The sequence below is a fragment of the Protomyctophum parallelum genome (genome assembly GCF_964188405.1).
Source record: "Protomyctophum parallelum genome assembly, chromosome: 2".
Classification (NCBI taxonomy): Eukaryota; Metazoa; Chordata; class Actinopteri; order Myctophiformes; family Myctophidae; genus Protomyctophum; species Protomyctophum parallelum.
In genome coordinates, this window is record NC_139699.1 from 12287649 (window position 1) to 12299716 (window position 12068).

At 42.7% G+C, this 12068-nt stretch overlaps 1 protein-coding gene across 1 annotated transcript in view; it reads left to right on the forward strand.

Moving 5' to 3' along the window:
* Nucleotides 1-12068, forward strand: part of LOC310854509 (glypican-6-like) — a gene marked incomplete at its 3' end in the record, with an annotated part of 202607 nt that overhangs the window by 136592 nt on the left and 53947 nt on the right. The window contains exon 4 of the mRNA XM_083759189.1: nt 3626-3791. Coding sequence (XP_083615315.1) covers nt 3626-3791 — 166 coding nt within the window. The remainder of the gene's footprint in view (nt 1-3625; nt 3792-12068) is intronic.

The window sequence follows — 12068 nt, forward strand, 5'->3', positions numbered from 1 at the left end:
TGATACAAGGAGGTTGCTGTAGATTCCACTCGGAGGCATATGGTAGTCTGATTTGCTCAGTGACAGATCACCCATAATGTCATTGACACTAATGGCTGCGGAATTGAATGGGGATGCTGGGGGCAGCAGTAGAGAGCTTCACATCCATGTCCAATCAGCGCCAAGCAACACTCCCTGTCACAATAATTATGACTGAACTATTGAGATGATTTTTTGGCCATCTCTCTCTCTCTCTCTCGTCCCGGTGGTGCCTGCCTTGTTTGGCCTTGGTGACTTGCAAAGTCATTGTCATTTCTCACAACTTCATTACTTGGTGGCACAAAGCAATTTCCAGCGGCTGCGGTTTTTTTCGCCCCTAAAGGGAGCCTGCACCATATGTGCATGCCAACTCCTTGTCAAGGTATAGACAAGGTGAATCCTTTCAGGAGTGCCTTTTCCAGTTTCATATTACTGAATCTCGTCTCCTTTTTTGTTGTTTTTGTTCCAAGGTCTGTTTTACTCTCGTACGACGAGTTTCTGTTGACAAAACTGTTGAAACTGTTTATTATTTTGTTTCAGAATTTTGTCTTAACGCACAGAGAACAGCCTTTAACCCATTCTGAAATGAGATCAGATTCTAAAAATGTCTGTTTGAAAATGACAGTTTTCTGAAAAAGCTATGTTTCTATGTCAGTCGTTCTTCGATTTTTCAAAAATAGCTAAAGCATAACGTAATGCTAACACCAAAAGGCGTTCCCGCCCAAAATGGGTTAAGCTTCCTATTGTTTCTAATGAGGTTGAAAAGGGGATATGGAATCTGAAACTGTTGCTGATATACCGATAGTGTGCGTCTGCTCACAGCTATAAAGTTATAAATGGGTTTTGCTATAGTATATAGACTTATTGACTTATCTAATCCTCCTAAAGTAAATGTGAGACACACAATGGCTGTGTGAGTGAGCAGAAGGGTTGACCATTATCTTCAGTCTGCTCAGCTCTTCTACAGCAGCTAATAAGAAGCCTTCTGTTTGTCACTCACACCCACATTCTATTTCTTCTCACATGCATTGCATCACTCTCTACAACACACGCACGCACGCACACATACACACACACACACACACACACACACACACACACACACACACACACACACACACACACACACACACACAGACAGACGAGGCCGTATTAGTACAGTACTTAACAACATCTGAATGCATGTTTTGGGGTTTTTTTACCCCCTTTTTCTTCCCAATTTAATTTAGTCCTTAACCCATTCTGACCTGAGATCAGATTCTAAAAATGTCTTCTACATCCTGACAGTTTTCTGAAAAAGCTATGTTTCTATGTCAGTGGTTCTTCGATTTTTTCAAAATAGCAGACCTTCAAAATAGCCGATCTACAAGCTCATAGCGCGCCAAAGCTAAAGCACAACATAATGCTAACACCAAAAGGGGTTCCTGCCCAAAATGGATTAATTCCATTAATTCCCCATCCTTCTCCTCCCACCCAACACTCCCTGCTGACAGACGTAGGAGTGAGTAGTGTACGTGCAGTGACAAATATCACCCACCCCCTGCTCAGCTTTTCTCCCCCGGCCAATTGTGTTCATATAGATGCTCGTCAAAGCCACTTGCAGCCGTGGTGAATTCTAACCCGTAGACTCTCTGCAGCGGGCAGGTACTTTACCACGGCACCACCTGAGTGCCTACGAATAGATTATCGTGTTAATCCCACTTTGGCTAAATTACTACCGGTACATCTCGCTCCCAAGCTTAACTGTACTTCCACAGCTGGCTGATGTGAAATACTCCATTCACTCCATTGTAAATAAGGGCTAACAAGATAACCAGATTGCACATCCAGGGCAGCCAGCCACTGCTGTGCACAGTGAGGCTATAGTTTGTCATGGTTTTCAAAGTTTGTCAGAGCTTAGGAGCAGTTTTTCCTGTGTAGCTGTCACACACATGCACGGCACACATGTGTACACGCACGCGCACACGCACGCGCACACACACACACACACACACACACACACACACACACACACACACACACACACACACACACACACACCATTTGAAATGATTGTTCATTGACAAGATCATATTATTGTTTTCTTTCACCACTTCACAAAGTTTATAACATATTAGTTTAAGTAAGAAAACTTTAACAAGAAAAATATCTAAATGGTAAATGGTGCATTTATATAGCGCCTTTATCCAAGGCGCTTTACAGAGATTGTGCATTACATTCACCCATACACACACACATTCATACACCGATGGCAGCGGAAACCATGCAAGGCACCAACTAGCACATTGGGAGCAATTAGGGGTTCAGTGTCTTGCCCAAGGACACTTCGACGGTAACTCTGGGGGAGCCCGGGTTCGAACTGGCAACCTTACGGTTACCATCCAGGCACTCTACCCCTGAGCCACCGCTGCCGCATCTACAGTTCTACATCTACAGTTAGTGCCACTAAAGACAGTTATTATTTTTACTCTCAGATTTAAATAATGGACAAAATAATAATGTGTGCATGCGCAAAACATGTCCAGGATCGCTGAAGAAGGCAAAAATTTAAAAAATGATTACAGTGATCCCGTTTTTATATAATTTAAAAAGCTTATATGACGGAGTATTCCGTCAGAAGCAGTTCACGGTTGGAATTTATATGACGGAATATTCCTCCATAAGAAACTCCTGATTCATTCTCAACACCGATGGAAGGACGATCAGCACTGACTATTTTAATCTCTGCTTTATTGCTCAATGAATTTGATCTCATATATTACGCACACACGCACGCGCACACACACACACACACACACACACACACACACACACACACACACACACACACACACACACACACACACACACAGACAGACAGACAGACAGACAGACACACACCACACGCGCACACACACACACACACACACGTCACACGCGCGCGCACACACACGCACACACACACACACACACACACACACACACACACACACACACATGTTTGAACACTATAACAATGTTGCCATGGTGCTGCTGAAGTGTTTTGACACAGCTTTTATTTAGAGACTACTTTTATTTATTTTATGTGGAAAGAAATATCCTATGCCCTTCCTATCTCCTATATACAGTATATATATCACTATGTGCCATCATTTGATTCTGTAGAGTCTAAGCCTTAAGCTTTAAGTTGAAGCTGCCTTGTGCAATATCTTTGACAGGCACAGAAAACAGAATGTGCTGCATGAAGGTTTCATTGACGGATGAAACCGGCTGCCTGTCCATGTTGTGTTTTCCCCTGCTTTTCCAAAGTGTGTATACTGTCTCTTAAAACACACTGGCACTATCCCTCACCCATAAAATCTGCTAACACCCTATCATATCCATGCTTCCCTCTATGGCGGCAGATTAGCCAGCACAATTAAGTATTACCATAGTGATAAAGTTTGTCTTGCTTTGGCTGCCCTAGTCTGTTGGGTCCATGTGAAATGGGAGACACAACACACATTCCCCCTTTGTTGATCATTAGGGAGCCAAGTATAACTGTACAATATATGTCTTTAATTAAGGCTTAATTAAGTAGATAAAACTTGCCTTGACAACTAATGAATCTTTCTTATTTGTTTCACAGGTGAATGTGGTTCCAGCCTGCATCAGAGCCTTAACCAAGATGCTGTACTGTCCGTATTGCCGTGGCATGCCAGGACTGAGACCCTGCCACAACTACTGTCATAACGTTATGAGAGGTTGTCTGGCCAACCAGGCAGACCTAGACGCTGAATGGAACCTCTTTATTGGTAAGGGAAAATAATATTTCTTACACTTGTGTTGTGTTTGTAGTGTACAGCATGTTGTTTTTCCATGGCAGTGTCTGGAATAACCTACTGTAAGCAGTAGCAGGTTGTGTTGTGTGTAGATTCAGCATTAAAGGATTACCAACCAGCCCTTTTTTTCTGTCTGAAATGTTGCTTGCTTTCCCTGGAACACTGTCCCACTGCTTAAAGCCTGGTCCCTGCTGTTTGGGATTGATAAAGGAGAGCAGATCTTACGCAAACACATTTTCTATAGTGTCTCCAGCTGAGCTTGGTGAGTAATATAGCACTTCAGTTAGACTTTAAGTAGCTGGCTGCTACAGTATAAGCCCTCCTGTCAAATGGAGGCCCAAGGAGGCACGTGTGCCCTTCCCTCTGGATCTTTTGTGGGCCGATGCTTTCATTTGTTATGTTCCACCATCCCACCACCAGCCCTCCCCTACTAAAAGAAGGAAAAGCACAAATGGTGAGGGATTTTCCCTGCAGATAATGTTTGTCAGGCGAGGAGTACTTTTGGAGCTGGTGGCATCTTTTTTCTTTCTTTTTCTGACGGGCCTGCTGTTGGTGAAACCATCACAGTGAAGTGTAGCTCTAGCTGTTCTCTTGTTGGGAAGCTCTGAAGTCTCAAAGTAAGGCATGTCCCCGCGCAGCGCAGTCAGAGTAAGATGTCTCACAGCTTCGTGACATGTGTTAAAAAATGTGTGTCTTGTTCGGTTGTGAAGAGGCAAATCTACTGCTGCTATGGGAGGTTGTACTTGACAGTAATGGGGGGGGGGGGGAGACGTTGTTGCCCCAGAATGATGAATCTGCTTTGACGAGGACACCCTTGAGGTGTAGAGTAAGTGGATTTCTGTTTTTTTTCTTCCAATGGTTTTCTCGGTGTGTTTGTTTTGGAAGCTTGCAGGGTGATATTTGGTATTGTAATTAGAAAAGTGGAACCCTGAGGATGTTTTTTTTTTCACCATGAAAGATGCATCTATTAATTTTATTTAGCTATTAAATCACTTTGATTAGTTTGCAGTAGCTTCCAAGTTCCAAAAATATAAATTTGTCTTTTAGAGAAAACCTCTCCTAAATGTGTCAGGTCAATGCTCTCCATCGGAGCATGGCTTTGCATTATAGAACTGTATAGCTTGAGCTTGTAGGCAGACTTAATTTTATTGTCATCTCCCAAATCATCACTGATTATAAGAGGTTATATCAGACTAAAGGCAGTGTGTGAGAGCACTCGGTGGCATTTACCTGTAGACTCTGCTCATCTCTAAATGTCACTATCAATAGCATTGATTGGCAACAAAATTTGGGAAAGTGTGTGTGTGTGTGTGTGTGTGTGTGTGTGTGTGTGTGTGTGTGTGTGTGTGTGTGTGTGTGTGTGTGTGTGTGTGTGTGTGTGTGTGTGTGTGTGTGTGTGTGTGTGTGTGTGTGTGTGTGTGTGTGTGTGTGTGTGTGTGTGTGTGTGTGTGTGTGTGTGTGTGTGTGTGTGTGCGTTTCAGCCTAAAAATAAATGACAGGATGAGCACAGCTGGCCCAAGCAATATTCCAGTAGCTGAAGAAAAGGATAAATGGAATAACTGGGGAAATAACTACTATTATCTTAATGAAAATATGCCAAAACCAACATGTTTTGCAGTTATTTGAATTTAGCTGCTGTGGCAGTGAGCCAATACCATTGAGTGTGCACGCAGCCACGCACGCACACACGCCCGGCCGTCCGTCCGTCCAAATGGATGTGCTTTATATAGTGATTGAACAATCATTGTTAATCTTAAAGGATGTGATTTGCATCATAGCTGGGCAATTAGCCAAACATATATCAAAACCAATGTAGAACCAATAACCAATTTAACCTATACAGGTAGCTTATGTAGGTTAATCAAATAATCGAGAAACATCTCTTTTCTTTATCAACTAATCGGCACAAAAAACATTTAAAAAAAAATTCTGCTATCTTCACTTTGTAAATTTGTAATAATCGGTTTCAGTTCATTTTCAGTTTATTTTATTTATAGTACAAAGGGGTCTTTACAGCATTGATACATCAAAAAACTAATCAAAGACACAAAACATAGCAATAAAAAAACATAGTAAAACATGGTAAAATGTGCATAGCTATGGATCATACAGATTAAAACTAGGAACCGTAGTGCATAGAAAAAAGATGTGTTTTTACTTTTTAGCCTCGACTTCAAAATGTTTGCATTTCTGACATCCTGAGGGAGAGCGTTCCAAAGACAGGGGGCACGATATGTGAAAGCCCTGCCCCCAACCGTTATTTTATTGTGTGTTGTGACTGTGAGTTTTCCAGCATCCTGAGAGCGTATAGTGGTCTTGGAGGGATGTATATATTATATTTATACACTAAACTGGACATGTAAGGTGGCACAAGTCCATTTAAGGTTTTATAGGTCAGGAGGAGTACCTTGAAGTCTGCTCTGGCCTGTATGGGCAACCAGTGTAGCTCTAGTGTTGGTGTGATGTGGTCAAATTTCCTTTTTCTGGTGAGTACTCTAGCTGCTGCGTTTTGGACTAATCTGAGACTATTTGTTGCTGTTGATGGTAAACCGGAGAAGAGGGCATTGCAGTAATCTATTCTTGAGGTGATGAAAGCGTGGACCAGGGTTTCGGCGTTGGGAAGGGAGAGTATTGGACGGATTCCAGCAACGTTGCGCAGATGGAAGAACGCAGATTTTGTGATGCTTTTTTATGTGGTGTGTGAAAGATAGAGATGTGTCAAAAAACGACTCCTAGGTTTCGGGCATTAATGATCGTTCCTGGAAGTGTGCGTGCATGCGTGCGGACCTGCGTATACATGCTTGCGTGTTCTAGAAGAGAATTCATGGTTTGGCCAATGAGTGACACAATATACCATCAGTCATTAAGCTTCATGACAAATTCACTCAATTAAATCATGACAGACGCATCATTATCATTTCTCTTGTCTGTACCTTGTTAAAATTCCCTGAAGAGTGACAGGAAGAGAGAGGCACGCACGCACGCACGCACAGATATGACAGGACTTGTTTACTACCCTGCTGCACCACCTCCACAATGTCACTTAGTCCATGATCAGAGCTATTCTTGATGGCAGAAGTGACGTGACTATACAGTACACACCAGGGTACGACGCATATGAGGGAGAGAGTGACGTGACTAACAGTACACACCAGGGTACGATGCATATGAGGGAGAGAGTGACGTGACTAACAGTACACACCAGGGTACGGCGCATATGAGGGAGAGAGTGACGTGACTAACAGTACACACCAGGGTACGACGCATATGAGGGAGAGAGTGAGAGTGACGTGACTACAGTAAACACCATTGTACGGCGGATATGAGGGAGAGAGAGCCGAGCAGCATTCTTCAGACCTCTCGCATTCTCTGAGCTTAAAATTACACACAGTACAATTCTCAGTGTAAATGTTATGCCGACTGATTGGAAGAGCAGGAAGGATCCATTTGCGGATGGTCTTGAGTTTCAAATGGACAAATTAACAGCGAGGATATCACTGTGTAGGAATGCAATTAATTCACTGAATGCAAGTTAATTGTGAGCAACACTGTGTTTTGGCCTTCCACTCAGTGGGGACCATTTAGATGGAGTTTATATTGCCAACTTTCCATTTTACATCTTTTTTACTATTTGATTTGTAGGAAAACACAGCAGTCACAGGCACTTGGATAGAATAGAATGGAATGGTTTCAATGCATGTGCATAAAACATGAGATTTTCTTTCCCGATAGGATGCTTACAGAGTCTACCATAGAAATCTGTAAACTGATGTTATTGTGTATTTATGCATCAACTTATGCATCAACATAAAATCAATTTTGTGTTTAGATTTGAAAATGGCATAGCTTTTCTTTCTAAGCTGTGCACATTTCAGTCTTTGGCTCGATAAATAAAATAATATGAAAGAGGCTGCAATGGATATACATTAATTAATATCCTAATGCCAAATCAAACTTATTATAGCTGATGTGAATGTTTGATTGTGCCCTCACACTGTTAAGCTACGATAAAACATTTCCTAAGCTTTAGATTATGCAGGAAAATGAAAGTGAAAAGCTCGGTAGCTTGCGTGCCATACTGTCATACATAATACAGCGGCAGAACCATTTCTGCATCACTTGCCGCAAAATGTCAAAACACACATCTCTCACCTCTCAGTTCTCAGCCTTCTGTTTTTAATTCCAAGTGACGATGAAAGTCCAGTAAATGTGACACACTCATGAATCATGAAGAAGGGACAGCCAAAATAAACAACGAGAGAAAGTCACCAGAGTGAAAGGAGACATTTTAACTGCGATAGTTTATTCAATTGATTGTGTAGTTCATGCTTAGCATACTATTATGCCAATATAAAATTGTATTATTTATTTTTATTAATGTTTTTTTTTTGTGGCTTTCACCTTAGACAGTAGGCTGACAGGAGAGATGGGTGGGGGGGTGATATGCAGTAAAGGCCGTCGGGATCGGGGGTCGAACCCGCGGCACACTGCCAGACTGGATTACCAACCAAGGTGCCTGGACCTAGTATTTGTTGGACTGTTGCAATTTAAATGTATCCTATTTAAAACATCAGCAGAAATAAATGTATAGCAGAAATCCTGACATAGCAGGCTTGATGGGAGAAAAGCAGGTGATTTACATTTATCACATTTACATTTATCTCTGGACCTGTACCTAACTTGAATAATAATAGCTGCAGTGTCCATATCTACTGTATACTATCTTTATAATGCAATTATGGTAATACAAATTACTATTATTATTGTGCTTAGGAAATCAAGCATTTTAATGGTAATGATCGTAAACATTTTCCCCTCATTGTAATCAGTGGCGTGCACAGATAGACACTAGGGGGTGCTAGAGCACCCCCTGCCCTTTTCCCTCTGGACAAATGTGACCTTTTTTCCCTTTTTTTTTTACAGTGTACACTGTAGGCTACAGTATGTGGACCATGGTGACAATTCTTGATAAAAAGCGTCTAATATAGTATTTAGGCCCCAAAATATATAAATCTCACACTATTAAGGCAACCGGCCGGTTCCACGTGCTGCACAAGGTGCCCTTTTTTCACTTGAGCACCTGCCCCTCTAAATGTCTGTGCACGCGCCACTGCTTGTAATGAAACATGTCAGATGTCCATCACGTAAATGGCAGCCATCGAGGACAGGCCCGTTCTCCTGTTGTTACTTGTCTCCTGTACTCAGTACACCTGCTTCTTATTTCTACTAATCAAGATGTAGTCTTGTGTTGCTTTCTACTGAGACCTTTGACACTACAGTGTAACGGATCCACATTGATTATATTTGCTCATTTTCGTTTTAATTGCCTGGATTGTATCCCAGTGTAACTGGACCTCCCCACAACCACCCGATTCAGGAAAGTTCAAGCCAATATTGTCCCTGTTTGTCCTCCAAGAAGGACTCTTTGTTGTCCCTGTCCTCCAAGAAGGACTCTTTGTGGGAGAATGATTAAAAAAACGTCCTGTGCATTGATCCGTTAATGACGGCAAATAATATAAAGTCATAAAGTCATAAAGTGTATCACTGCGTCTCGCAATAAGAAAGACAAGAAAAATAAATGGTTGTGTTTTTAGTGAAACACGATACATCTGCCTGTTTTAAAGGAATAGTTCTTCAACTCGGAGTCCTGCCAAAAAGCACTGCATATAAAAACACTGCATCTTCCAGATATAACTGAGACATTTAGTGCATGCTGACACACATACTGACGCAGCGACGCTGCCAGCATAGAGAACATGATAGTGTCGGTGACAGAAATGACAGGTACAAACAAGCTACTGCGTTCCTGTCTGCCTGTCGAGACAGCTGAGGGGTGTATGAGTTACTTAGCTCTGCTAAAAAGAATCTCCATAGCCTCAGCTCCACCGACAACCGGGTCTCAATTCCATCTAATTTCCACTGAAGGAGCCACAAAGTATAGCTCGTACATATAACATAGTAACATAAGTATACATACTGGACAGTACGCCTGATTGTCTCCACCAGCCGAAGGCATGGGGAGAGTATGTTTTGCACTCCGTCCGTCCGTCCGTGTGTCCGTCCGTCCGTCCGTCCGTCCGTGAACAGCTAATCTCAGCCACCGTTAACCCGGTCGATGCCAAATTTTGCACACACACTCCCTGGATGCCAACCATGAACCTCTGCCCCAAACTTTCCAGAACGGCCTGTTATAGCGCCACCAGGAGGCCGCTTTGTGCAAAACAAGTTTTTGCACAGTACACCTACAGATTTTGTCCAAACATCACGCAAATTGGTACACAGTCTCTCTAGAGCCATTCAACGAAACGGGTCTTTCAGATTTATCAGACTCCATCCTGATTGGTTAAGATTGGCTTCCAAAGTTCACAGGAGTGCTCAGTTTCAAACAAAATGCTGCAAATCATGAACACATCGCGTGATTTCCGTGAAATTGTGCACCCACATTCCCACTAGGCCCAGGACGAAATGCCACATGAACAATTTCAACTCAGCCTCAAGGTGGCGCTATAACTGGCCCAAAAGTGTTTTTACCTCTAACTGCACGGATCTGTGGATAACCTGGTGGAGACCTGTGCCCGGAAGGGCACTTTTTCTAGTTTATACTGGGCTGTATGACGGTTGGATGACACTTACTGTACTTACTGTCCTTCTAATGAGAGAGCGCAAAATCTGTCTTGGAAGAGCCACCCATCGACTGATCTAATATACGGCAACCTTCCCCGTGTTTCTTCACTAGTCCGATCCAGAAGAACACAGTTTGCCGGCCACTGCTACAGAGCTGACAATGAGGTTATATCTTCCCTTCTTCTCTGGAGTCCTGCCTCAAAGCAGACCAGAGGTAGAAAACTGTCGTTCCCTGATGTCATCGCTATTAGGGACACATGCTTCAGTAAGCGGGAACTGGGGATGGCAATGAAGAACCCGGAAGTCTGGCGTGGCATTGTGAAATCCATGATCTCGACCGCGGTCGAAAAATGATGATGATGATGATGACTGTGTGTCCCTGTCACCTTGTACGGCCGGCCTACCACTTAGTTTTTTTACCCTTGTGAGCACTATAATAAACACATCAACAAACAGTTGTTTCTAGCCCCTTTATTGATGCAGGAGACAATAGCACCTCTGTGGTGGTTTCACGGTATTGGATTAGGACCGTGTTGCCTCCTGGGTAAGAAACCACAGCTCTACCCCACAGTAGATAAAGATAGTGTGCCTCCTCCACCTCAAGGATGAAGCTCAGTTAGAGGTCATGTTTCTGCTGCAACTTTACTCTTCCTAGAGAGCCTAAACTAAGCGACATGAATTCAAAGACTACTCCCATCTTCTTCATTTCCAGACTGTTACCTTTATTCCAGACTATTACCTTTATTTATTCCAGACTATTACTATTACCTCAAGTCATTCAACCACAGATTGTGAATTAATAATCAACAGATCAATCAGTCCCACAACGCTATACTGTATGGACTGAAACTAGGCAATTAACAATTAATAATGAACCTAAAGGACAACTTTGGGTTTTTTCAACCAAGGTTCATGTTTTAGGTTGCTATTAGAGAAAGTAAAAGATGAGTGTTCATTTCTTTATTTTCATACTAGGGGGGGGGGGGGGGCATACTGTGTGTCGTAGGCTTAATATGTCATTCTGTCACCTCCCCCTTCACATTCAATAGATCCCGTGATTTTATTAAATATGTATGTTGCACCGGGGACACAGTGGTCGGTAGCGCTGTTGCCTCACAGCTAGACAAAAAACAGGCAGTAATCCTGGTCTCTGATGGAGGGGAAAGGAACTGGTTGGAATAACGTGTTCCTTCCACACGCTACGTCCAACCAGGGAAACTCCCCCCTGTCAGGTGTAAAGGAGCGGCTTGGACTCCTCATGCATAGAAGGAAGCATGAGGTCAGTCCGTTGCTCTCCCCAGGTTGGCAGAGGGAGTGTTGAGAACAAGATTACATTAGATAATTGACACTGGGTGAAGAAATGGGTTACAAAATCGTGGGATAATGTTTTTGAAGAAAAACAATAATATATAGTTATACTGTAGCGTAGCCTATGTATGTATGTTGCAAAGGTTATTTAAATCTAGTTAATCCATGTACGTTTATAACCGTCCCAATACAAAATCCAGCATGACGATGAAGTGTGTCGCGGGTTTGGGTCCAGATCCCGACGAACTTCGCTGCGTGTCTCCCCCCCCCCCCCCATCTCTCTCCCCGTTTCCTGTCAACTTACTATCTAATATCAAT